At 46.1% G+C, this 27,625-nt stretch overlaps 3 protein-coding genes across 3 annotated transcripts in view; 1 reads left to right on the top strand and 2 right to left on the bottom strand.

Annotated features, from left to right (window-relative positions):
- Positions 1–1,565: 1,565 nt before the first annotated feature.
- qpctla (glutaminyl-peptide cyclotransferase-like a) lies at positions 1,566–6,629 on the bottom strand. Its single transcript, XM_083637895.1, has 7 exons — positions 5,979–6,629; positions 5,168–5,314; positions 4,094–4,387; positions 3,199–3,360; positions 2,645–2,744; positions 2,435–2,551; positions 1,566–1,727 (listed from the first exon to the last, which is right to left on the bottom strand). The coding sequence occupies exons 1-7, from the start codon at positions 6,198–6,200 to the stop codon at positions 1,582–1,584; spliced, it is 1,188 nt and encodes a 395-aa protein (XP_083494021.1). The 5' UTR covers positions 6,201–6,629; the 3' UTR covers positions 1,566–1,581.
- A 779-nt stretch (positions 6,630–7,408) lies between these two features.
- On the top strand, positions 7,409–12,429 carry LOC310776774 (ribonucleoside-diphosphate reductase large subunit-like). Its single transcript, XM_083636951.1, has 4 exons — positions 7,409–7,542; positions 8,129–10,110; positions 10,298–10,486; positions 11,321–12,429. Exons 1-4 carry the CDS (start codon positions 7,524–7,526, stop codon positions 11,513–11,515), a joined length of 2,385 nt encoding a protein of 794 aa, XP_083493077.1. The 5' UTR covers positions 7,409–7,523; the 3' UTR covers positions 11,516–12,429.
- Positions 12,430–15,605: 3,176 nt separating this feature from the next.
- sipa1l3 (signal-induced proliferation-associated 1 like 3) overlaps positions 15,606–27,625 on the bottom strand; it is a gene marked incomplete at its 5' end in the record, with an annotated part of 37,607 nt that continues 25,587 nt past the window's right edge. Inside the window, 12 exons of the mRNA XM_083637316.1 lie at positions 15,606–16,592; positions 17,218–17,299; positions 19,285–19,411; positions 20,155–20,304; positions 20,687–20,861; positions 20,986–21,148; positions 21,839–22,066; positions 23,374–23,843; positions 24,033–24,148; positions 24,504–24,628; positions 24,994–25,176; positions 25,828–26,082. Coding sequence (XP_083493442.1) covers positions 16,446–16,592; positions 17,218–17,299; positions 19,285–19,411; positions 20,155–20,304; positions 20,687–20,861; positions 20,986–21,148; positions 21,839–22,066; positions 23,374–23,843; positions 24,033–24,148; positions 24,504–24,628; positions 24,994–25,176; positions 25,828–26,082 — 2,221 coding nt within the window. The 3' untranslated portion in view covers positions 15,606–16,445. The remainder of the gene's footprint in view (positions 16,593–17,217; positions 17,300–19,284; positions 19,412–20,154; positions 20,305–20,686; positions 20,862–20,985; positions 21,149–21,838; positions 22,067–23,373; positions 23,844–24,032; positions 24,149–24,503; positions 24,629–24,993; positions 25,177–25,827; positions 26,083–27,625) is intronic.

The following is a 27,625-nucleotide window of genomic DNA, read 5'->3' as shown; positions in this document are numbered from 1 at the left end:
GGTTGTGATCAGGTTTGTCTTCACTTTAATAGACAGACAATATGACAGCGAGACATTGGTTCTGATCAGGTTTGTCTTCTTTGTTAATAGAGACATTTGTTCTGATCAGGTTTGTCTTCACTTTGTTAATAGAGGACAGAGGGAACAAGATGGGGACGTTATTTAAGACAATCCAGATGTTCCCATTATGTCCATAGTAGTGCACAAGGGATAGTAACATCTTGTCCTGTGTATTAATTAATGAATTAATACAGCATGTCTAGTTACAGCCTTTTTCAGTGTCTTTTTCCCATCATTGCATCAATTAACCGGCCATCTACGGGGATTCGGCTCGAAAACTGAATAAAACCATTCTCACTTTATTGCAGACCCTTTAACCACACCTTCTACACGGTGTAAAAGAACATTCAACTGATTTGGTGCTATATAATATATATAATAACAGCATCAACCTGACCAAAATGTGCAGTATGAAACATACTGATGACTCAGCAGGTCTAAGGCCAAGAGGATCTTCATACTGATGACTCAGCAGGGTGTAAGGCCAAGAGGATCTTCTGTCAAGTGAAGGTGAAGAGAGAATTACAGTCATTCACTCTTTCCTCCACCTCTGTGGCTCTCTGAACAACGTTCAGAGCTTATTGCATTGAATCACAGCTGAATGCAAAGTCCATGTCCTCCATCACATGACATTACAGTGATTCACAATCATATTAATGGGGTAAAGAAGCGATAAGGCTGATATTTTTTCACAAGAATGAAACAAAACTATTCCATTAGGGCAGAGGTTCTCAAATGTTTTTCAGCCAAAGACCCCCTTACAAGATAGAAAATATACCAGGGACCCCCTCATCCTGATTTGTGATTTTGGGCTAAGCTTAATTGTTTTCACAGTAACATGCTTGACTTTTAAATTGATAGGTTTGTTAGATTAGAATGTAATGCATGAACCATTTTAGATTTAAAGCATAAAATATTTTCGTTGAACTATGAAGCTTTTGCACACACAAAATATATATTTTTCTTTTTTATTTTTTTATTTTTGCGGACTCCCTGGCAAAGTGCCACGGGTCTCCGGACCTCCATTTGAGAACCACTGCATTAGGGTACTTTTGAATTCACAGAGATTATTTTCCCAGGTGTTCACCATGTAAAAGGTACCGTGGACGAGGCTGTTTTCATCAGCCAGCATTCACCTTTAAATTAAGACTATTTGTATGCACCACAATGCATGGCTTTAAGTTTGGACAGGGGCCTCACACTCATCCATCAGATGAAACCGTGGAGTTTAGAGTCTAGTAGTGCAAGTCTTTGGTAGAGTTTAACTGGTATTTTAGTATACCAATCTAGATCAGTCTAGTTTATTTTGCCAGGTTCTTCTCATGTTTTGGTTCCAGTCCACTCTGTCCAGTCTGTAGGAACCTGGAACCTGAAGCTCCGGGGTTATGATTGTTTTCTCCAAACCCCCACGTGTCACCAGTGTCTTGAACACCACCTGCACTCCAGCAGCGGGTCCGGCCAAGCAGCGGGCCCCAGGTGACTGAATGGGCCTGGACCACCGACACGTGTCAGTGTTTTGGTTCAGAAGCCCAGGTATTCTGCCAGGAAGACAGCCAGGACCTTGGTGAGGTTCTCCACTGTGGGTCGGTGCATGTTCTCCTCCGTGTCATCCAGCGTATGCCAGAACTGGGGAAAGGGTGTAGCGATGACGTGTAGCACAGGGACACCTGTGTGTGAGGAGAACGAGGGGGAGAGAGTACCAAAGTGATGATAGGTGATGTACCTGTGGACCATTCCAGATCCCCTTAGCCAATTCTGAATGCACACTCTTTGATGCAGTTGCCCAGCAAAGATTTGGGAGTTTTCTGACATAAGGCAAATGATGTGAAATCCTACATTTGAAAAGCTAAAATGTAACTTTCAAAGTGACTGTAATTCCTCACTAGTACCTTATAATATATATACATTAACACATGTGTGTATATATAGTCTTCAACCTTTTTCAGCCCAAGGTTCGTTTGGTTGATAGAGAGACAGAGCAGGGACTCCCTATGATATCAAGTTAAATTAAATTGTGTTGTATTTTAAGCGTGGCCTACAATAAAATGTATAACCCAACGCACACCAGGATATCAGGATTGACACTTCTTTTTATTATTAGATTACAGTAAAAAAGCAAGGAGCAGCAAACAATGCGTTTCACATATTGCTTCATCAGATTAGCTTTGTAGCCTAAATATTTTCTTTGTCAAAAGTAGCTTATTATTGCCTATTCATGTTTGGAGTTTACTCCTTATTATTATTTTGTGTCTAAAACACATTTTTAAATGGCAGACCCCCTGCAGTACCTCTGCGGACCCCCGGTTGAAGACCACTGATATATATTAAGCAAAAATCAAATAGTAATGTGGCTCTGTGAGTCTTTATCTCTCACCTTTATGAAGGAAGGGGATGTGATCGTCCTGCACAGGGCCGAGGTACACGTCCTTCCTGAAGTAGGTCTGCTCTGAGGGATGAGCCATCAACAGACCCTGCCGATGGAGTCTCTTCTCTGAGAGTGAGCAGGGAAGGCAGAGTTAGGGGGCGCATTACAGAGAGACAGATTATTAGTGACAGCGCTTGACTCCCGTGCGACAGCATTTACCTGCAGCAATCAGGCGGTCGAACCAGCGAGCCGTGTTATCAAAGTGATTCACAATCAGAGGGTCAGGACCACCGAGCAGGTCTAAGAGCACAAAGAGGTCCTAGAGGAAAAGGAATAGAGAAAATTGATTGATTGACTGGAAAATGCTGGTCACTATAAGCAGAGTTTCCATTCAATTATGGCACAGTGTGTTGTTGCAGAGATGTAAAAGAAATGGGGAAAGATGCAGTTAGTGGTAAATTACAAGATTAGATGAAAGATTCAATTGGAGGAGTCGAGGTTGGAAGGCAAGGAAAGCGAGTGAGCACAGTTCAAAAAAAGTTCAGAGTTAAAAAAAAATCTGCCTGTGCTAAATTCTATAGTTAAATGGCAGTAGGAGGGTAAGCCTAGAAATACACTACTAACCTGCTGTTATTGTTCACCAAGTTTAAAACAGGTTCGTTTAGGTAGGCTGCTAAATTCAGCCTAGTCGTACATCATTTGGATTGTTGTTTCTGGATCAGCATCTGACCACAACAGAACATGTAAGCCTATTTCTTGTTCAGTTTCCTCACCACAGCCTGCAGCATGGTGGTCTGCTTGGAGCCTGGAGGGTGGGGGGTGTGTGCCATGCGGTCAGCCAGGTGACGAGACCCGTACAGTGAGTCTGTGGCGGTCCACTCCTCAAATGACTCCTCCCCATCAAAGAACACTAGCTGAAGAGTCACTGGGGGTTTCTAGGGAGAAAAGGGGGAGAGAGAGAGGGAGAGGGAGAGAGAGATGTTTGTACAAGCCAATCAAATTAAGGTATTCACTACCCCCCCCAAAAAAAACAGCAACTGAGGCCAGTTTCTCTCTCTGCAGTGTTGTCGCAGTGTGCGTGTGTAGTCCTAGCTCCCATAGATCACAGCCTCTGGAGAGATACTGCTGTACACGGATGACTGCTGCACTCACACAACAGGAGGCTGGAGTCAGCACTTTGGAGCCTCTGCTGCAGCGATCCAGGCAGGGAGAAGCAGAGGATTTGAAGCAAAAATGAGAGAAACTAATCTAGTCAGCATCTCCCGCCTTCGCTCTCTCCTTTGCATTGATCACTTCCAGAGAGAGAAGGAAGTGAGCAGATGAAGGGGAGGGGCTAGGGTCAGTAAAAACATCATAAAAAGGAAACTAGAATGTCAGCATTTCCTCCAACTGCTCTTATCTTGTGTTTCCATCCTTGCTTTAAAACAAATTAGCCGGTGCTAATTGCGATACAATCAGTATAGACTCTTTACACAGCAACCGTTTTGAGGTGGTAAAGCAGGAAGTAATAACCAATACCAATTAATGATGCTTCCATTCCATTTAGGTGTTCCAGTGCCAGGGCCCTCATTGAGATTGTTGGTTACACCTGCTTTACGCTCTGCTTTACTACCTCAAAACGGTTGCTGTGAAAAGGGCCTGTAACAACAAAATCGACCAGACACCAACCTGCTGTCTGAGCGATCTGAGCTGGCCGTCCAGGGCGGCGGCGAGCTCCAGGATCATAGCGCAGGGCACGGCCGAGTCACTGGCCCCCAGAAACACCTTCTCTGGGGCGCGGGGGTCCGGCGGCAGGGCCTTGGAGTCGTAGTGGCAGGTCAGCAGCAGCTTGCGGGGGGCCAAGGGGTCAAGGGTGGCAATGATGTTGGTGAAGGTGACCTGGCCACGAGGGGTCGCAGACTGGAAGGAGTCCAGGTCTACGGTCCAGCCGGCGGACAGCGAGGACAGCGTGGAGGAGATGTGCTGCGGTAGAGGAGAGAGGGAGGGTTGAAGGAGGAGGGAAGGAAAATGTGTAAGTAAGAAACTAGAGATGGATCAGTATCGGGTGCAGATGAGGACTCATATGAGGACTCATGTCACCGATCCACTTCTCCATTCCATTCCATTCCATTCCATTCCATTCCATTCATAGCTTGCGTTGGACCATAAACCCACTGTAACATAACATGAAACAGTGCTAGGAAGTAGTAGTAGTAGTAGTAGTGAGCTAGTAATGTTAGCAGTTAGCTAACTCAACAACATGTCCTTACTTTTGGTGATATTTTAGTCTTATTAAAAAGGGGGGGGGGGGGGGTAGGTTTCCCACTTTACCAAATGTGGTAAAGTGGCGGTGGTGTTTGTCAGTTTGATAAAATGTTATTTTAATAATTTTGAGTGGATCAATTGTTTTGGAAATATCTAATGACCTTTGTTAATTGTTGAATTTAACATTGTTGAATATTATGAACCAGGTAACTAATGCTATGAGATAATAATTCAATACTAAATCAAATACTAGATGATGTCACAGTAGAAGCCAGCTACTATGTAAAGGTGGAAGCTACAGCTGCTTGCGACAGTTGCCAAGAGCTCTGGCATCGGAATCAGTATCGGAATCGGCAGATATCCAAATTCAGGTATCGAAATCGGATAGGAACTGAAGAAAAGTCGATTGGTGCATCTCTATAAGAAACAATTAAAATGTTGAATACAGTAAATGTTTCAATGTTCACCTACACGATCATTTCACTGGCGCACACATACCTGCTGCACAGCCAGGCTGCCTTGTGTCCCGGGCAGCCGCTCTATGAGGATGCTCCTCAGGTGAGTCACCCACAGCCGGGTCCCGTCTACCTGGGAGGCCAGGCGGCGAATCTGAGCCGGAGAACACTTACTGGGCTTGTGGGACAACTGGAGGGGGACACGAGAGCAGCGATGAAGACGTGGGTGAAGCAAGAGGGACAAATAGAAATAAAATTGACATGTTCTAAATTAGGTGTAGTAAAGTGGAATAAGAAGAACACAGAGGATTAGAAGGATAGAATGAGGGTGAATGGACAAATGAACAACATCAACAGCAAGGATCCATGTTGAAGCTGCTGGATCTAGACATGATCTAGCATTCTGCCTGCAAGGTTCAATTTGCTAAATAAAACAGTGTCACTGATCTAGGCTGGTCACTTGACAGGTCCATCAAAAAGAAAGGGAAGATCTGTACTGTAGCTGGCTGGGCAGGGGAAGAATGGTGGAGAAAAAGAATACGTGTTTTCAAAACCAGACGCTGTTATTCCTAATTCACAGTTCAACTCCGTCATCACGAACTACTGTGATCTCTGCTTACAGTGAGGTCTTCTGTAATGGTCCCGACCAGACAATGCAATGCCCCAGGCGTGTGGCTATAGTATTTCCAAGAAAGGCTGCTTGCTTTTGTCTCTCTGGGACAAAATGAATCTTTGGAAAGCCGCCAGATGAACTTTCTGATCCTCCCAATGCATTGTGATGTGGCTCTTAGGTTTAATTGTATTGCTATGTTAACAAGATTATAATGTTGCGGTGTGTCTCTGATGTCCCTTACCCTGTCTTTGGCCAGGTCCACAGCCGCGGGCATGCGGTCCACTAGGCCACTGCTGGTGTCATTGGACAGGTAGACTCCCAGCACCACGGCCAGCATCAGAACGCCGAGGAGGCACAGCAGCAGGACCCGGGCTCGGGGCATCCGCACCCGGTCACAGCCGGGTAACGAGCCGCTGCCGTTGCTCGTCTGCAGAGGCTTGAACCGCCGACTGGATCTAGACATGACTGGGTCTATGGTGAACAACACACACTGGGACCTGCACGATGGCTTGTCTCTCTCCCTCTCCGCTGACAAATGTCACAGTCACCCTGAACGCTACGTGTCAATACTCGTTACAGCCCAGTGGAAACAGGCTGATCTGCACCTGCACCACCTTTGTTAAAATATCCCATTATTTGCAACGCCCTACTCCTGTTTCATCTTAATGGTCTATGCTATGGACTTACTAGCGTATCTTTTATATTGAAGGACAGATCACACAAAGCGACTCTAGCAGCCCCGGTGACATCACTGGCTTTAGGTTGCATTGAATGCTAACGTCAACCTGTTATAGCATCTTACAACACATATCTGCTATGCTAGAACTCGCACAAGTTTGTAAATAAGGATGTTGCTCAGTAACAAGATCGCCAACTTGCCTTAGCCTCGGTGGCACAACATTCGCTATAATGTGTAATTTTTACATCTCTTTAGGTCTAAATAGCCTACTGAACATGTTATAAGTCGCTGCGTCCAACCAGCTGAGCTGCCTAGCATCGATCAGATCGTCAGCAAATGCAAATAACTTCCGGGTTCGTACACGATGAGGATGACGTACAAAGCGACTTCTTTAAAGATACAGCATCCAAGCTTCACACACACACACACACACACACACACACACACACACACACACACACACACACACACACACACACACACACACACACACACACACACACACACACACACACACACACACACACACACACACACACACACACACACACACACACACACACACACACACACACACACACACACACACACACACACACACACACACACACACACACACAGTTTGTAGGCTTTCATTGTTTTCTTTTTCTTTTTACATAGAATAACAGCACCCCCTTTTGGTTAAATAAAGACATGAAAGCACACGACTATTACATGATGTTCTGGTCAATACAAAACATTTTCCTTTTCCAAACGGGATGGCGAAAAGCGTCATATGACCTACTTTCCTATAATCCCGCCAGATTTTCGCGCGGGGACAAATTAACGGAAAAGGAAATGGCAACATAAACTGTTGTGATTGGTCAACGACGGTCAGACCTATTTTACACCGTTTTACATCCTTGCTGATTGGTGTAAAACTATGTCCATCCCCGCGTGCAATGATAACGCCTTCCGTACAAATGCGACTTTAGCGGGGTTTTTAGGTTATTCGCGCTTGTAGTTGACTACTGGAGGGACGTGTTTAGCTTCACGGTGGTAAAACTGCGGAGCTGTTATTAACATTACTGCTTTCCGAGGAGACCTGTCACATCACAACCGGCCAGCATGCATGTGCTCAAGCGAGGTAGGCTCATTTCTGTTCATAATAGATTAGCACTAATGCTAGCTAACTGGCATTGTGGGTCTGTAACATCCAGTAAATGACAGTGATGCTTGTGATGATACTTGACAGTACATTTTCGAATTGGTGCATGTCTATTAACAATAGTAAGAATTCCATGAATACAATTCATTAGATAACTAACTAACTAACGTCAATGTTATCTTGCAGCAGGATTTAATTGAAACCTTGTTTTGCTACTCAGCTGGCTCGTCAAAAATGATAATTCTCTGATTTATGTCTAGGGAGATTTCGTTGTCTCAAAACGAGTAAGAACAGGGTGAAGTTAGTGGCCCGATAAGTCAGCTTTTGTCGTAGTTTGCTCCAAAAGGCAATATACATTTGGGTTCTCTTATGTCAGATGTTCTTATGTCAAAGCCAGCTGTTAGCTATGTAACATTACCCTGTTTTGGCTCTAAAACTACATTACATGGACACAGCTACGTCATTTGATTCTAATCACTTGTCTTTCTTACAATCATGGTTATTTTCCTACCAAGATGGGCGTGTGGTGATTTAACAAATGCTATGAATTGTTTCTGTTTTTCAGATGGACGCCAAGAGCGTGTCATGTTTGATAAAATCACCTCTCGCATTCAGAAGCTTTGCTATGGGCTGAATTCTGACTTTGTGGATCCAACCCAGATTACGATGAAGGTGATCCAGGGTTTGTACAGCGGAGTGACCACTGTCGAGCTCGACACGCTGGCAGCAGAGATTGCGGCCACTCTCACAACTAAGCATCCTGACTACGCCATTCTGGCTGCTCGGATTGCCGTGTCTAACCTTCACAAAGAGACCAAGAAGGTGTTCAGCGACGTGATGGAGGATCTCTACAACTACGTGAACCCCTTAAATAAGCGCCACTCTCCCATGATCTCCCAGCAGACGCTGGACATTGTCCTCGAGAACAAGGACCGCCTCAACTCGGCCATCATTTTTGATAGAGACTTCACCTACAACTTCTTTGGCTTCAAGACGCTGGAGCGCTCTTACCTGTTGAAGGCCAACGGCAAGGTCGCAGAGAGACCTCAGCACATGCTTATGAGAGTGGCTGTTGGGATCCACAAAACAGACATCGATGCAGCCATTGAGACGTACAACCTGCTTTCAGAGAAGTGGTTCACCCATGCGTCTCCTACACTGTTCAACGCTGGAACCAACAGGCCGCAGCTGTCCAGTTGCTTTTTGCTGGCCATGAAGGACGACAGCATCGAAGGCATTTACGACACACTGAAGCAGTGTGCCCTCATCTCCAAATCAGCCGGAGGTATCGGCGTGGCGGTCAGCTGCATCAGATCGACAGGGAGCTACATTGCTGGCACCAACGGCAACTCTAATGGCCTCGTCCCCATGCTGAGAGTGTACAACAACACGGCGCGTTACGTCGACCAGGGTGGCAACAAGAGACCCGGGGCCTTTGCCATGTACCTGGAGCCATGGCATTTTGATGTGTTTGATTTCCTGGAGTTGAAGAAGAACACGGGGAAGGAGGAGCAGAGAGCCAGAGATCTGTTCTACGGCCTCTGGATCCCTGACCTCTTCATGAAGAGAGTGGAAAGCAACCAAGACTGGTCTCTGATGTGCCCTGCTGACTGCCCCGGGCTGGATGAGTGCTGGGGGGAGGAGTTTGAGAAGCTCTACACCAAATACGAGAAGGAGGGCAGGGTGAAGCGTGTGGTGAAGGCTCAACAGGTGTGGCACGCCATTATTGAGTCCCAGACAGAAACGGGCACACCGTACATGCTCTACAAAGATGCCTGCAATAAGAAGAGCAACCACCAGAATCTGGGCACCATCAAATGCAGCAATCTCTGCACAGAAATCGTGGAGTACACCAGCCACGACGAGGTGGCTGTGTGTAACCTGGCTTCCATCGCTCTCAACATGTATGTCACCTCTGAGAGGACTTTTGACTTTAAAAAGCTGGCATACGTAACCAAAGTCATTGTCAAGAACCTTAACAAGATCATCGAGATCAACTATTACCCCGTGCCTGAAGCGGAGATGTCCAACAAGCGTCACAGGCCAATCGGAATTGGTGTCCAAGGTTTGGCGGACGCCTTCATCCTGATGCGTTTTCCCTTTGAAAGCCCCGAGGCGCAGCTGCTCAACATTCAGATTTTTGAGACCATCTACTACGCCGCCCTGGAGTCCAGCTGTGAGCTGGCCGCTGAGCTCGGCCCCTACGAAACCTACCCCGGCTCTCCCGTCAGCAAGGGCATCCTCCAGCACGACATGTGGGAGAAGACGGCCACGGACCTGTGGGACTGGAAGCTGCTGAGGGAGAAGATCGCCAAGCACGGTGTGAGGAACAGCCTGCTCCTGGCCCCCATGCCCACCGCCTCGACAGCCCAGATCCTGGGCAACAACGAGTCCATCGAGGCGTACACCAGCAACATCTACACCCGCAGGGTGCTATCCGGGGAGTTCCAGATTGTGAATCCTCACCTGCTGAAAGACCTGACAGAGAGGGGGCTGTGGAACGAGGAGATGAAGAACCAGCTCATCGCTCAGAATGGATCTATTCAGGTAAAGAGCCACACCTAATCCCTCTAATAAAAATAATAAAAAATCCCTTATTAATGAATTTCGAAAGCGTCTATTTATAGAGGCATATCAAGATGTTTAATGAAGGCATTGTTAAAATATATTTGTCTTAATGGTTAATTATCACATAAAAAAAAAAACGCCTTAATTGACGGTTTGGCTTCAACAGGACATTGCTGAGGTCCCAGCTGATCTGAAGGAGCTGTATAAAACTGTATGGGAAATCTCCCAGAAGACTGTCCTCAAGATGGCCGCAGACCGCGGGGCCTTCATCGACCAGAGCCAGTCCCTGAACATCCACATCGCAGAGCCAAACTACGGCAAACTGACCAGCATGCACTTCTTTGGTTGGAAGCAGGTGAGTGAGGGTTGGGCTGGAACCTGTTTTTGATGCCTTTAAACCGGGGTACCCAAACTTTTTTAGGATGAGAGCTACTTAGAAAAAATAAAACTAGTCACAAGCTACTTCTTTTCCCCTTGCGCCCCCCCCCCCAGTATATATTTAGCACATGTTAACAGCGTTATAGTTAGCTTATGAGTGGTTTATTTTATGCAAAAAAAAAAAAAAACATTTTGGATTTCTTTGGCGAGCTACTTATTGATGGCCCGAGATCTACTGGTAGATCACGATCTACAGTATCTATTGGGCACCCCTGCTTTAAACCTTCCCCAATTGTTACCCCGGTATACGGTACAGTATGACCGTCTGATTAGGAATCACATGAAATCAAAATAAACCACATTGTAGCCGGCAATACCAAATGCTGAAGCGAGACCGAGAGACAACAGGAGAGACAGACAGAGAGAGAGGTTTTCTGTTTTACTCGCTCAGGAGCTGTCGCATCACACGCGATTATAGTCACTTGACTCGCTTCTAAATACGGTAGTCTTTTTTTGACTATTTATTTGACAAATTGTGTTGTTTCCAACAACTTCTGTCATCACTTTCATAGCATCTTCAACCACACAGACAGTGGTGCTGGACAAACTCTCTGGCATATCTTATATATACAGTACATTGTACAGTACAGAATAACTTTTTTATGACTGTAATGAAACGGATACCTTTGACATTTTCAAAGGTATTACCTTACTACTGCACAACCCTAGCCGCAGGACAATTCTGGAGGAGATGACGAAACCATGAATGCCAAAAGACACGTTATAAATGCCCTTCTATCTCTCACTACAGGGTCTGAAGACCGGCATGTACTACCTGCGGACCAAGCCTGCAGCCAACCCCATCCAGTTCACCTTGAACAAGGAGAAGCTGAAGGTGGAGGTGCAGCCAGCCAAGACCTCCGAGGAGGAGATGAAGGAGCGGAACAAGGCTGCCATGGTGTGCTCCCTGGAGAACAAGGACGAGTGTCTGATGTGTGGCTCTTAACGGTCTCTCCCTCAACTTCCTCTCAACATGTTCACTTACTCGGGCTGGAGGTTTTCGGTTAAAATGTTTTGTGTAAATCCGCCCGCTGTGAGGAGTAGCTTAGCTTTCTCCTCCACCTCAGCCTTCCTCAATGAAGAGAGCCAAGACCCTTCACCTTGTTCGTTAAACCTTGGATCTCATCAAATAGCAGCTTGATTTCAGTAGATTTATTTGGCAGCTTATATTGTCTTAAAACGCACATTATACTGTTTCACCTGAAGACAGTTACTCAACACGAGACAGACTCGCATCCAAGTCACTTATCAGAGCGCCATCTTAAAGTTTCATGTTTTGAGAAAGAAGCTCTAGTGAGCAGGAAACTCCAGGCAGAACGAAATCAGAAAGCTCTGGAGAAACAACTTGGAAGTCGTGGGCCTTGCAGATTGCAGCTTATCAGAGGCTTTGCCCTGTTTCAAAACTACCAATCTGTGCTTACAACCTCACCATCTCGCTCAAAAGGTTCTTCTCATTGCTTCGGGCCATGTCCAAATCTAGGTGCAGCAGTTTGTTTTCAGTTGTGGCAGGCTTTCCTGGAGGAGCTGTTTCTTGCTATTGTAGTGACTCCATTGCCTTCTCAATCTGTGAGGCTTCTTTTTCTCAAGGCCCAGGACTTAGTTGTTTCTCCAGAGCTTTCTGATGATGTTCTGCCTGGAGTATCCTAGTCACCAGAATGGGATGACGGCCTGATAAGTGACTTAGATGCACTTCTGTCTTCAAATCACAAACCTAAGCATTTTCCATGCATTATTCTGGATGCACTGTCTGTCTCTGTAGAGCTGTTTCTCTCCATGTATGGAATTGTATTACGAACTATTTGTTATGTAAATCTATGGGATACAAAGTTAAATTAACTTCATAAGTGTATTTTATATTTCATGTTTGAGAAATAAAATTGCTTTATAAAATATGAAAATGAATGCTTGTCACTTTTTATTTAGCTATTAAAATATACCTTTCTAACTAGTCATTGAAGGCAAGAATTGACATTGTCAGCAAAGTTGTTTTTGCTCCCCCATATTTCAACGGTCACAAAATTTAATTGCAATTTTTCTGCAACAGCAGTGCCATGCAGCTCAACCTAGTTAAGATAACTCCGCAATCATATGTTGCAGTTCCCACAGAACTGAGATGATAAAAGATTTAGAAAATATAGCTCCTCATAAGACTCCTACTTTTACTCCGATGATGAGCATGAAATGTTCACATCTTCCCCTCCAATTCATTTGCTGTAATATCACGGGTTAGGTGGTAGAATAAACTTGACTTCAGCCTGTAGGGGGCAGTGGTGCCTGTTAAAGACAAATTGATGTCCTGAAGGCTCACCAGGACAAAACCTCAGTGCTGAAAATCGTTTGGAACTCCAGTTCTAGTTAGAAAAGCTGAGCGCCGTATTCTAGAGAATCTTCTTTAAGAGCAAAAAAAAGACACCATTCTGAAAGATGTTTTATATATATTTTCTTATAAAATAATGAAAACATAATTTACACTTTTTAAATGTACACTCATTGATACAACCCCACGTAAAACAATGTTCAACCAAAAGTTATCGTCTATGCATTATGCACCCCTGCCACATGCAGAAAGCACTAACGCAAAGAAAGGAAACATGAGGCCAGCAATAGAAAAAAACGATGCGTACAAATCAGCTTTGTACAGAGACCAGAAATAAAAAGGCATACACAAATAAGAACGGTACCCTCTCGTCTTCACTATTATGTTAAAAGTTTGCAAAAGTGGCCAATGTGTTCAAAAATAAATTATCAAAATATTTAACATCTAAAAAACAAACCTAGTCATACAATATTACCATTTACGTTATGCATTACTGTGATTTGTGCAAGTGCAACATCAATGCACCAAGCTATGTTCAACATGTATCATTGTGTATGCTATAAATAGCTTAATTATGTATTTAAAAAAAAAAAGAAAAAAGAATAGCCCCCTCCACATGCAAATAAACTCAACATTAAGACATTTGCAGATAGAAAAAGAAATCACAGCTATATCTGACACGCTGCATGGTTCAATGAAGGTTTTCCAACTTGAGGAATAACAGGAGTGTAAGACTGATGTTGTGGAATATGTTGGTTTGGTTTGTCACTCAGAGCCTGACCCAAACCCAGGAAAAGAAGAAAAAAAGAGATATGTCCAAACCTGAAGTCAGCCAAACCCCACTTTTTTTTACAAGCCCAAGCCCCATTAAAGCTTGAATTTGAGAATAATTTCCAAATTAGAAACTACATTTTCAACAATATTTTTGACCTCAAGAGAGAAGGTCCATTTGGGCTCCATCAGGTTCAGGCATAAAGATAACTGGTATCATCAGCTGAATCGTGACGCCACAAACAGAGAGGACCCCTGGCTTCTGGAGGGCGAGGAGGTGCAGGAGGACACAGATAGTGTTTTTACAATGGGCTGTGTTGTAGAAATATCAGAACTGAGGGAAACATAGGGATGAAGAGGATGAAGAAGAAGATGAAGAAAAACGGGTGGCAGCACCCCCCCTCCTCCCAGTGTGCCAGTGCAGTCTGTATCCAGCCCACGGTCAGAATTTGACACTTGAGCCGTCTGGGTAAAACAAAAAGCATGTAAAGATGGTCGTGTCAATAACAGTATTCTGAGGAACCTGAGTGAACAACTGGCAAGGTGGAAAAATTACAAACAGTTCCAGTTAGGACCAGGAAAGGCGCTGGGTGAGAGAGGATTCACTGCTATACAGGGTGGGGATGGGGGGAGATGATCGTTTAGTACAGTCTGATCAGCAATATTGAATGTCCACACTGAAACAGGAAGTTACATGTGGAATCAGAATCACAGATATACAACTTGCTTCCGTTCAGTACCAGCTTTCGATTTCCAAAAACCACAGACACACACACACACACACACTTCTGTATGAAAAATAGATATAGTAGAGAATATCATCAAGCAAGAAGCTAGCAGTATAAATAGTGTCTTTTGTGTTCATTTAGGTTATCACAGAGTAGGACTTAGGAAATATTACAGCGAAACATCCTTCCACACGCTCAGACAGACACATACAACCAGCACATCGGCTCTGATATGGAGGAGGAGCTACAGTGTTGTAGTAGAGTGACTTCCATGTACAGTAAATGTCCATTTTCTAAATATGCACAAATTACTGGTGACTTATGAGACGTTCTTAAAAGCTTAATTTCAATTAGTAGACATAAAAAAGGCGCTATTAAATATTAGAATTCATTATTTCAAAGATGTACTGAGATAACAACCGAGGGAAAATAATGATCCAGTACATTAGAACTGAGATGACACGACACTTGATGAAAAGAAACAACTCACTACATTTGAGATATGACTCCGTTATATCACGGAGTTCTCAGACATCGACGATCCACCGTCCCGCTAAACAAGTTGATGGCTTGTTTCACATCTATGGGCCAAAAAGTTGATCCGTGTAAACTGAGGGATGGGAAAACAAACTCATGGCCCATAAGTTTCAATATTACAGCAAAACTAGTTTGTTCGTATCTAAAAGCGTCCTGTACCAGACTGTCGCATTCTCGCTCTCTCTCACACACAAAACGGTAATAAAATGCATCTTGCCCCGCGCACGCTCTCCACGTTGTGCGATAATGCAGTTGCCTCTGAGTGTTTGCTGTACCCTTCACCGCCGTCAGTTACACACACACACACACACACACATCTCTTTAGTACGACTGTTATAGAATATCAGTACAATATAGATAATATTGATATATGAGAGTTGTACCACAGGCATATGACTACAGTACCATGTCTTTAGAGCTTGAAGATCCTTTAATCCTCCTAGTGCACACTGGGAGATGCAGTCTTTTATTTCTTTTTGGCTGATTCGCTTCAGGAACAGTATTAGGCCTCTCCATGTGATGTAGTGTTCGTTACTACAGTCAAATATCCTCTCTTACTAGCTTCTCTGGCATAGTAGCATACAGTATATATATATATATATATATATATATATATATATATATATATATATATATACTGGTGATAAATTAAAGGAAAGACCCTAACCCAACATAGTGTCTTAGTAAAGTGTTGGGCCACTACGTGCTGCCAGAACACCTTCAATGCGCCTTGGCGTTGATTCTACAAGTCTCTCTGGAACTCTACTGGAGGCATGGAACACCATTCCTCCAAAATATTTTCCCTCATTTGGTGTTGTGATGACAGTGGGGGAGAGCGCCATCTACTGTAACACGTCAGTCCAAGAACTCCCATAGGTGTTCAATTGGGTTGAGATCTGGTGCCTGCAAAGGCCACAGCATATGATTCACATCATTGTCAATACTCGTCAACCCCTCGTGCCCTATGGATGGGGCATTGTCATCCTGGAAGAGACCACTCCCATCAGGAGATTGCACCTGATCACACGGGTGGACCCAAACCATGGCAGGAAAATGCCCACCACAGCATAACAGAGCCAGTGGATCCCCTCACTGTATGGGTCAAGCATTCAGGACTGTACAGGTTTTTCCTTTAATTTGTCACTCGTCTGTATATTATGTATATATAAATATAAGATTTTAAGACTTCAGTTTAGAAAAATAAAACAACAGGTAGGCTCAGAGAGCAAAAGAGGGTGGGGGAGACGCTGCTCTGGGTGGTGCGCAGGCGGAGGTAAGGGCGGGGTGGGGTCGACTTGTTGGGAGTGTTGCATTCAAGTCTGCATGTCAAAAATAAGTCTTTTTGTGGCTCTCTCCAGATTAAGGCAGTCCGGGGGAGCTGAGTGAGGCAACATCTGTGGGGTCTCTGCTGGCCAGGGCTGAAAGGGGATTTTCTCTCTCTTCCACTTCCTCCTCTGGCCTGCATCGCACCCGTCGCTCCGCCCTCCCACTCGGTTCCCCGTGTTAAGCGATGAGGCGCGAGGTCACTTCCTCTCTTGTGGCGTGTTGGTGAAGAGGAGGCTGAACTTGCGGAGCTGCTCGCTGGCCGACGAGCTCTCCTCCTGCAGCCGCTGGTTGTTATGCCTCAGGTTGGCCATCTCCGCTAGCAGCACCACCTTGTCCTTCTTCTCCTGGGGGTGAGGAGGGTAGAGGAGAGGAGGAAAGGGAGGAGAAGATAGGCGAGGAGGGAGAAGCCGAAATGATCGGTCAGTCCAGTGTGACCGGATAATGGAAGTGAATTCACACAGTAACAACAAAAACTAACTGGGGAAACCAAAAGATCCCCCCCCCTCCCATTTTCTCCCCAATTGTACTTGGCCAATACAGTAGCGCAGAGATGACGTATTTTTGTAGCCTTACCCACAAGTCCCTGCCCTTCTGGTTCCTACATGTAAAAGTCAATGGGATTTTTGTATGGGAATTTCAGTTAAATGCATGAAATAAGGTCTGTGGTTAACAAAAGTTTATGAACAAGCGAACTTTGTGTTTAGCAAGATAATCTTCACAAATGAGGACCACTTTTATGACTTTTGAAGCGTTTGCGATTTCCCTTCCGCTCCGACTGAAATGGTCGGCACCAATGGCAGAGCTCATCCCCGCAGCCTGCTTCCAGTGAGTCAGACTACCCACCCGCAGACACGGCCAAACCAAAGGATTTCTTGTATAACTTCAACATACAAATCGGTATACCATCACTGATTACCATCACTGATTTATTATAGTGTGAGCCCGTAAAAAGGATGAGAAGAGTCTCACTTTCTCCAGATCGGTGTTGAGCTGTTTCAGCATCACCTCCAGGTTGTGGAGTCGTCCCGACAGATCGTTGGGGACCTCATCACTGTGAACACACGACACACACTCGTTTGCATAGAGTCACGACACTAATAACACACATTAAACACGACACTATTCACACACATAATAAACACCCAGTCTGCTATACAGGTCATGTTGGAGAAAGGAAAGACAGGTTCAACAGGTGCCTGTGTGTGACTAAGAGGGTGAGGAGGAACGTGTGGTTAATTAAAGGAACACTCCGCCGTTTTTTTCCCAACCAGCTTTGTATCAGTACAGTACAACATCAGTAGTATATCAGAGAACTGTAAACCATTTTGGTCCACAACTTAATTCAAATCAACTCTGAAAAACTGTCAAACTAAATGAATGACTTCAAAATAGTTTACAGTTTTCTGATATACTACTGATGTAATGATACAAAACTGGTTGAAAATCGGCAGAGTGTAAACACAACCATATGATTGGGAAAATAAATGGGTTTTGAGTCTAGTTTTGAAGATTTCAATAGAACCGGCTTCCGTAACTGACAGAGGAAGGTGGTTCCAGAGATGTGGAGCATGGTAAGAAAATGCTCTGATACCTTTAAGAGTGATTTGACTTTTTTAAACATAAGCCCAGGAGTTTCAGTCATATCCTGTTGAAAATGGTAAACTGTATCTCGAACACTTTTAGGCAATCAGCTGTTTTGACGAGAAATGTGATTTATATACAAAAACTGCCAGCTCATTAGGAAACTGCATGCCCTGGAAGTTGATGCCAATAAAAAATCTCAGTTGTAAGCAATCTGAATGCTATTTATTATATAGATTCTATTGTAAACGCTCATGCAGTATATGATGTGCTTTCTTATACGATGCCTTTGTGATTTATGTCTTGTGTGTTTTTAGAGGCCACAGGCAAATATCCATATACGTGGATAACAAAGATTCTAATTTAATTCACTTTAGCTGCTCGCTGGCCGACAGAGCAACACCACCCTGTCTGGGAACACAGAAACTGAAACACAGAAACTGGCACAACTTAACACATTGAGTGCCACAGCGCTTCAGTAAAATTGTCTGGAGCCTGTGCCAGATTCACTTCCATTCAGTTGAAAACAGCTATAGAATTTTTTCTATTAGGGCTATATGGACAGGGCTGGACTCTAATGAAACATTGACATAGCAAACATAGCTAATATTTTCTGATGTAGTGACATGGTGTAGTTCTGTGCAGCCTGCGTGCCCCACCCCCCTCTCCCCCCCTCTCCCCCCCTGAGCTGCAAACTCCTCCCCACACGCACACAGTCTATTTTCGCAGCCTCCGTTTTTGCCCCGGGCGGATCCCAGCGCGACAAGGAAATGGCAAACGGGACTGCAGGAAAAGGTTTGGCCATTCGGCTTCGGGTGCTGCCTTTCTGGCAGGTAATCGTGTGGAGAAACTATATGCAGACAGATAGACAGAGGCAGAAGAGCTCAGTTGTGGGCGCGGATCGCAGCCAACTGTCAGCTGCAGACAGAGCAATCTATATGGCTCTGGCTGCAGCATGCATCGGTGTCTCTTTGATCACGGCTTTCTCCTGCACAAAGTAAAGGATCTGCGTCAAGGTTTTAGGGTGGCGCAGCTCCCGTGTAGATTTTTAAGGTGCGCCATGTGATCCCTTGAAGGGATTCATGCTCACTGGCTGGGTACGACCTTAAACAGCAGAATTATGGAATAATATGAATTATGATTTTAGGACGTCCACAGACGTCCTTGGCACTTCTCGTTACTTTTTTTTAGGACGTCCACAGACGTCCTTGGCACTCAATGTGTTAAACATCTCCCTGTTTACTCTAGCAAGAACACACGAGGGGAATAAGACACCCAATTCAAATGGTGACAGTACTGTGAATTACCACTGGGTGGCAGTATTGACAAAGTTTACAAACAGGCCAGGACAGAGGCAGATCCCTGAGTTGCTTCCTAAAATCCTCTTCTTCATGGCTTTCCAGTAAATACTGTACTGTGTGTGTGTGTGTGTATGTTGCAGTGTGGTGGACGGACCCGCTGAAGGTTGGCGTGGTGCGCGGCGTCTTCGGAGTCTGGAACTGAACCGGACTGACGGCCGGCTGCAAGTCCTGACCTCCGACCTGTGGCTCGGTCAGAGAGAAGAGGGACACGGCTCTCTGCACTGTGAGAGAGACAGCAAACACAAAGTTACTTTCAGCAATGCTGCATAAATGTTGGCCCGTCCCGCGTCCCCCAATCTAGTGTCCCTTGGGATGCGTCGGACAATAACGCCCCCCCCCCCCCCCCCACAAGTCTAGCCGCTTGGCTTGGGCAGTAATTAAGGCCGTGGATCAAGTGTTTAGGCGGCTTTGTGGCAGTGGAGGACACTGGGGACAGGAGAGGGACCCAGCAACGGCACAGAGGCTGGGAAGGAGAGAAGGGGTTTGTCTACGAGGCACTGAACAACAACCCGATCGCTCGCTCTTTCCCAGGAGTGTCAGGTGACAGAGAGAGCTGGGGCATGGTGAGACGCATCAACCCCCAAAACCCACACGATACATATCACACCCTCTGGGGGTTGATTTGGCGTTGGTAAGCAATAGCAACCGACCACATGTTGTGAAAGCTTGTCATTTTGCCCAATCACTAACAATGTCCGCATAAAATAGTCATAATGTAGTGCTTTTAATGTTGGCCAATCACTAGAGTGTGTGTGTGTGTGTGTGTGTGTGTGTGTGTGTGTGTGTGTGTGTGTGTGTGTGTGTGTGTGTGTGTGTGTGTGTGTGTGTGTGTGTGTGTGTGTGTGTAATGAAAAATGAAAAATGCACAGAATCCTGAAAGGAGTGGTATAAGTGATGACATTTGGGATCCAACAATGAGCCTGAGCTGAGCACATTCACATCTCCTCAGGCGTCTCCAGCTCACCTTCATAGGCTTTGGCAGCGTTGACCAGGCTGGACCACTCCAGTCCGCAGGCGGTGTCCGGCAGCGGCATCAGCCCGGGGTCCAGCCGGCGCAGGGGGGGCACCTTGTCCCGCACCTCCGTCAGGGACAGCTCAGACGCAGACAGAGGGGCTGGGAGAGCACAGTGGAGAAAGTGGTGCAGAAGGTAAGCCGGGGTGTGTAAAACTGTGTGCGTGTGTAAAAACACATTCAGACAACGCAGGTCATAGCTACAAGTTAGAAGCTACAAATAATTGTAGGGCTTCAAGAAATTCCATTTTAAATCATGATAGTAGCGATGCTAATGCTGACAGCACTGTCTGGGACTGCCGAAAAAACACCTCCTTAACTTATTGAAGTTCATATCCGTAAGAGTAAAAACTTGGCAGCTAAAACGCTCGACACAAGTTTCCAAGGAATCAATTTTGGCAAGCAAAACATTCAACGGTTTTCAAAAGCTTGTTCCACCATGCCTGAAAGCATTCAAACAGTAGCGGAGCACTTTACAGCTCACCCTTCTTGTTCTGCGAGTGGCTGGTGGAGACGGCGTGTCTGCGTGTGGGCAGGGTGCAGGTGAACAGCAGGTCGGTGGGGGTGGTCGCAGCCTCAGAGTTGGCGAAGCTGGCGTCCCTGCGCCCGCTGCACAGTGACTCATCTGAGAAGGTGCGCTGCAGGGTGCGTCTGGGAGACTGGTGTGAGAGACGAGCGGGGTTAGAGCTGTGTGTGTGTCTTGTCTTCACGAAAGACTAGTCATTAAGTCTAAAGTATTAGTGTGTGTGTGTGTGTGTGCGTGCGCATGCGTGCATTCCTCACCGGATCTCTCTGTGGCGTATCTCCGGGGTTGTCCATGATGATGAGTTTCTTCAGGTCGTCTTCGATGGTGCTCTTGTATGTTCGTCGTGGAGAGCGCAGGTCCCTCAGTGACGCCCGGAGCCGCGGCTGTCCGAACACGTTCTTTGAATTCACATCCACCTGCCTGGAGACGCAATGCAATGAGCACCAAGGACAAAATCTTTGTCTGTTCTGGTTCTGGGTCTCCCCATATTAACCATAACAAATAGGGCAGTATTTTAGTTACCAGTTAGTGAGGCTTATATTTACTTATATCTGTGTTGGTAGTCCATGAGTACACAAAGTTACTATTATAAAACTGGAATGAGCTGGTACATCATGGCCGATGTTCCTATCTTGCAGAGAAAGGAGCTGGAGTTGAACAGACATTGGTCTTAATTTGGGATCAACTTTCCCTTGTATCCTTTGCAAAGGCAGAATCAGCAAAACTCACCCCATTTCAAGATTTCACAATCTCATTGACAAAATAGGAGGTAACTGAAAAAAAGGAATGTCTCTGCAGAGTGTTTAGATGCACTTTGAATGTCTACTCTTTAAATACATTTCATTTAAAGATTGATTATTTAAAAAGGATGCCTGATGATGAAGGTCCTTGAGCAAGACATGGCCTCAGAAAAAATAGATTTTTTTATGTGCAAGTGCAGATAGCGTGCGGGCGTTTTCTGTATCTTTCAGACAAGATTTCTAATAACAAACAGAACTGACATTGTCATTTATAGATGAAAGATCACTGCTCACCACTGGTGGAGAGCAGAAACTAAACAGCAGCACTGAATCAAAGTTGGAAATGTTATGCTCCCAATCTCCAACTTACTTCTTGCTGCTGCTGTCAGAGCTGGATACTGTGGTTGTGCTTGAAGGTGATGGACCGTTGTCTTCCTGTTGCCAAGCCTGTCTGCTCTTTCCATAGAAGGCCTTGGGGGCGGAGCTGGACAGAGGGGTGGAGCTTAGATGAGCTGAAGTGGGTGTGGTGGTGGAGGCCCGGACAGGACGGGCTTTCTCCGCTGTGGGAGTCTTGTAACCCTGCGGTGTGTAGCAGGCCCTGAGGACACACACGACAAGCATGGGAGGAATGAATCAAGATGATGAAGAGTGCTGACTCAACCACAGGAAGCTAACTGCGTTTGGCTAACACTGATGAGGTGGCGTCTCTTGAAGCATTGCAAACTTACACTATCTACTAGGTGTGCCATACTAAGATTAACCTCTCTGCTCTGCCTCTTCATTTCAACAAGCATTGAACACAGAAATGTCTTATGTCATATGTTAATAGAGTTCCAGGTTATTTTATAAATTATATCTAGCAAATACAATATCACACCGATACAGTAGGAAATATTGACAACTGAGGTAAACAGAAGAGTCATGAACCTCACTACCACCACCATCTATCCATTCATTTAGCCGCCTTGCCAGACGATACAAAGCAGAACAGCTGAAACTTCTGTTATGCACTGAGTGACCCAATTCTTCTCCACTGCCAGCCTAGCTACAAAGCTAACATAGCCAGTCTAATAAAACATCTGAATTATTCAGCTGACTACCAGTTTATCACACAAAAGATATTAAGACCAGCCAATAATCTTTTACATTTAGCCTGATCCAGAACCAAAACAAATGATAGATCTTTTCAACACTTTCTGTCAAACTGTGCACACTACACCTGCGATGAAGCATCTGTGTCCTAAAGCAGTCCCGTATTTGCGCGTCTGCATGATATAGTACGGTGATAGCCTGGCCCCAACACATCCCAGACACAGACTGGAGCGTGAGAGGTGAAGACACTCAGGGTCAACACACTCAATCCTTTAATCCATCACAGTGTGGTCAAAGCCTGCGTGCGTTTGTCTTTAGTGCCTCTATGCATTTAGAATGAGGGGGGGGGGGGGGGGGGGGAGTAAAGAGTCCACCAGCTTGATGATCTGGATATTCCACAAGGATTTAACTGATGATTACGACTGCTGCTCTACTAATGTCCACCATCAGCTTTACATTTTTTAAAGATACAGTAACAATGAGGATAACATTTCCCAACCTCAGGTCCGCCTTCCCCAACAGATTTCTAGTGTAAACTATAGTGGAGCAGCCAGTCGTAAGACTGAAACAGTGAGTTGGCTGTTTTTCTCCTCAGCAGGCCGATTTCTTATCTGGACTATTGCTATCAGGTCTACTAACCAGACCTGATACTTCATGTCTCTTACTGAGAACAGGCTGTGTCTGAGCCGTGCAGGAACGAGCCTGCTAAAGGCACAGCCCAGCTGGTTTATTATGTCAAAACCAGGCAGCTTTTTTAGACCAGTTTGCTGTTAGAGTGTGTCAAGAGTCAGTGAGTCAGAGTCAGTCTCTCACCTGGGTTTAAAACTATCTGATTTATCAGCACTGGAGCCAGGAGGCGGGAACGTCCTGGTCCGGTATCCTTTGTTCTGATTGGCTGAGGCCGGTATGACGGGTGACGACTCTCGTCTCCTTGCCTCGCCCCCGCTGCTCCTTCCCACAGACAGCTCCTGGAGGCCGCTGTACGTCGCAGAGCAGTGCAGGGGCTTGTGCGATTGGCTGTTGGACATGTTTCCGTGGCGATTGTGATTGTAGTGGGTGGGGGCGTCAATGCCGCTGTCGTTCGACCCGCCCTTGTTGAGAAGTTCAGGGTCAGGGTCGGCCGGGTCGCCGAGGCAACCGCCACCACCGATGCCGCCGCCCCCGCCGCCACTTCCTCTCTCTCCTCCGGCTCCTCCGTCGAACCAGCGCTCGTCACTGTGGCCGCTGGAGGCGTTACTGGACAGAGTGTTGCTGCTGGAGTGGCTGGAGTACTGAGTCTCGCCCTGCAGGGGGAGGAAACGGCAACAGAGACAATGAAGGAGAGAGGAGGCTCCAGGAGGGAGAGGCAAGGGGAGGAGGAGCGCTGTGTGTAGTGATGCGAAAGACATTAAAATAGACAGAAATGTAAGTGCTGGGCACTGGTCTGAGAGAGGAGAGGTTACAGGTGATGTACGTGTAGAGCTGAGTCTGACCTTTGAGTGTCTGTTTGGAGAGTCTTTCCCCGGGACGTCCTGTCTGGCCGGTCTCCTCTGCCCCCCTCCTGCAGCCGGCCCCCGAGACAACGACACTGGGACATGCCAAAGCGGTTCTGGACAGTAACCACACACACACACACACACACACACACACACACACACACACACACACACACACACACACACACACACACACACACACACACACACACACACACACACACACAGTGTTAAAGCAAATGACACTGCCGGACGTCCATGACTGGCAAAGAGGATTAAATACTTAGAGCCCATTTAAACACTGACCCCCCCCTCATGCACAAAATCACAGCCAGCAACCTCTACTGTGCAACAAACACACACAGACTCCACAGAGAGATCTTAGATATAGTTGGAAAGAAACACATCTGTTCAGCTTCAATACGAAGCAGCATATAAACATTTATCAGTTTGTCAGAATGAATGTACCTGTTTTACAGCGCTCCATGGTGCTGTCCTGGCTGGTGAAGCCAGAGGAAGACTCTCCGCTGGAGGTGATGTCCAGACTGAGGTGGGGCTCGTAGGGCAGCAGGGGGCGCTGTCCTGCTCCATACCTATACAGACAGACACAGCATACAGGACGGGGGCCATGTGATCAATGAACACACACATGCACAGTTATCAGCTGCAATGACGCACAGGAACGCAGGGATCCTCAGGTCGGGCGGGAGAATGTTATCAGCCCCCACAGTCAGGAAGAGCCACCCACAAATCAGATCCCTCCTCTATGGAGTGTTCGTACATGTCTAACTGAGGACCTCTACTCTACATCTTATGAACCAATATAATCCTCCTCTAGTATTCAAAACAGTTGTTATGTGTAACATGTTTAATCAAGATCAAAGGCGTGACAGAGGGGAGCTCAGAGAACAAAAGAACACACACACACGCACACGCACACACACGCGCACACACACACCTGTCAGGTGAGGGCTTGTAGCGTACGAAGGGGCCTGGTGTGATGCCCGGCGGCCCCATGGGGGAGAGGCCTACCAGGCCAGAGGAGGGGGAGGAGAAGCTGGCCGAGGGGTTCCTGTAGGGCAGCCCTCTGTCGCCCCCCGCAGGAGACAGGCTGTAGTGGTTCTCTGGGTAACTCACTGGCCTGGGGGGACAGCACAGACAAATGGTAAATGGTAAATGGCCTGCATTTATATAGCGCTTTTATCCAAAGTGCTTTACAATCAGTAGGTACATTCACCCATTCATACACCGATGGCGGCAGGCTACCACTGGCACACCATCAGGAGCAATTTAGGGTTCAGTATCTTGCCCAAGGACACTTCGACATGCAGAGTGGAGGAGGCGGGAATCGAACCACCGACCTCTTTTATCCAAAGCGATTAGTGGACAACCCGCTCTACCTCCTGAGCTACAGCCGCCCCGTGGACCGTGGTTAACAGACCGTGGTTAACCAACAGAAACAACAAATGGACCACAGACAGCGGGACATGGCATGGGGTAAGGTTGTCAGTCACTGGATGTGGATGGTAAGAATCAGAGACCAGAGCTGTTTATCCAAATGTAATTAAAAAAAACTAAAACAAAGCCACAACAACAACAATCCAGTTCCAACCAGCCAGGATTTGATTCCAATTACTAACTTGGGGTTGGATGTTGTGACCCAATTAGAAGTAAAGTTACAACATGTCTATACTTACCAATTATGTTGAGAAACACAGAAGGCAAAGAAATAAATACAATAACACTAAATTCTGTCTAACCTACTGAGAAGGCAATGACGTGCGTGTCTCACCTCTTGGAGTTGAGGTGCTGCGGCTCCCTGTAGGGGACGGGAACCAGGGTTTTGTGTGAGCGGGGCTGCGGGGGAGGTGGGGGGCCCATGGGGGTCCAGCGCTGTGGGTTGGGGGCGCTGTGGAGCCCCGGGGGAATGGGTGGGCTGTCCCAGCGCCAGGCCGGGGGACGAGGGGACGGCCGGTAGCCTGCCGCCAAAGGCTCCGGTTCTGGCTTCTGCTCCATGGTCTTCATCTCATACTCCTCTGTGCAGCCCCTGGAGAGAGGAGACACCAAGGCCTGTTGGTCAAAGGAACTGAGGAAGACCTGGTCAAAGGAACTGAGGAAGACCTGCACCGATTACAGGCTAAATGCTTTTGCACAGGCTGGAGCCTGGTGTGTCTTAACTGTTTTAAAATAGCAAGATGTCAGTGATTTAGGACCTAAATCACTGACATCTTGCTATTTTAAAACAGAAAATCTGAAAATTTAGGAGATTTTACGGTGAACAAATCAGGCTAAATGTACAGAATGCAAGGTTCGTGGTACTACTCTGAACAGAGGAGAAGGAAATCTGAAATAGTTTAACACCAGCAACCGAATCAACTACCTTAAAAGCCAGCATGGGGAAGGCATGTTTCAGTCGGCTACAGCTGCAAAGAAGACTAACCAATAACCACCAACAGCTAACTGTAGAGCAGGTTGCATGGTTAGTTTATATATAATGTGAAGAACACATATCAGTACTCAGTATTGGCAAGTACTCAAAATTAGATGACTCCTACTCAGTCTGGGGGGGGGGGGGGGGGGAGGAAAATAATAAATAAAAATGGTGTCAGTGCACTCCTAGTTAAAAAAAGACAACACAAACATAAGCAGAAGCCCAACATGTGAATCAACTCCTCTGGTACCTGACACACCTTCCACACACCCTTCATCCATCATTTGTTCTTCAGCTCCTCTCACTTCAAAGCAGCAGCTCTCTGAAGAGCTGAACTGCAGCTGAACCTGAACTGTGTTTGCCACTGCTCAGTGCTCTCTCCTCAGCATCCTCTCAAACCACACAGTGTGCGTGCGTGCTCTCTCCTCAGCATCCTCTCAAACCACACAGTGTGCGTGCGTGCTCTCTCCTCAGCATCCTCTCAAACCACACAGTGTGTGTGCGTGCTCTCTCCTCAGCATCCTCTCAAACCACACAGTGTGTGTGTGCGTGTGTGTGTGGGTGGGTGTGTGTGTGTGTGTGTGTGTGTGGGTGTGTGCGTGCCAACATCACACACAAGCTTAAACACAGCTCACTAATGAGCTCCCCTGGCACCTACACAGAGGAAACGAAACAGATTATTGGAACATCAGGACTCCATCTTGCCTACTGTGAGACGGAGTGTGTGTGTGTGTGTGTGTGTGTGTGTGTGTGTGTGTGTGTGTGTGAGGGTGTGTGTGTGTGCGCGCATATACGTACGTACCAGCAATGACCCAGTTATCACTTAAAGAACTTGTGTGATAACCCTCTAATGAAAAAGAGATTATCATTGTCTTACAGTGTGTGTGTGTGTGTGTGTGTGTGTGTGTGTGTGTGTGTGTGTGTGTGTGTGTGTGTGTGTGTGTGTGTGTGTGTGTGTGTGTGTGTGCGTGCGTGTGCGTGTGTGCGAGTGTGCCCGTGCCAAGGTCGCAGTAAATTCTCTCGCAATTCAATCAGGGAACTATTTTATTTAGTTTCTATACTGACAAGCCTGAAAGTGGTGTCTGGAAATAACTAACATGAAATTAAATTGTTTCAATATAGACCGCTGTCTTAAAGAGTATTTGGATTTGGTCGCCAT

This window comes from Poromitra crassiceps (genome assembly GCF_964638095.1).
Source record: "Poromitra crassiceps genome assembly, chromosome: 5".
NCBI classification, from domain to species: domain Eukaryota; kingdom Metazoa; phylum Chordata; class Actinopteri; order Beryciformes; family Melamphaidae; genus Poromitra; species Poromitra crassiceps.
Note: the sequence above shows the minus strand (reverse complement) of the source record. Positions and strands in the feature narration are given on the sequence as shown.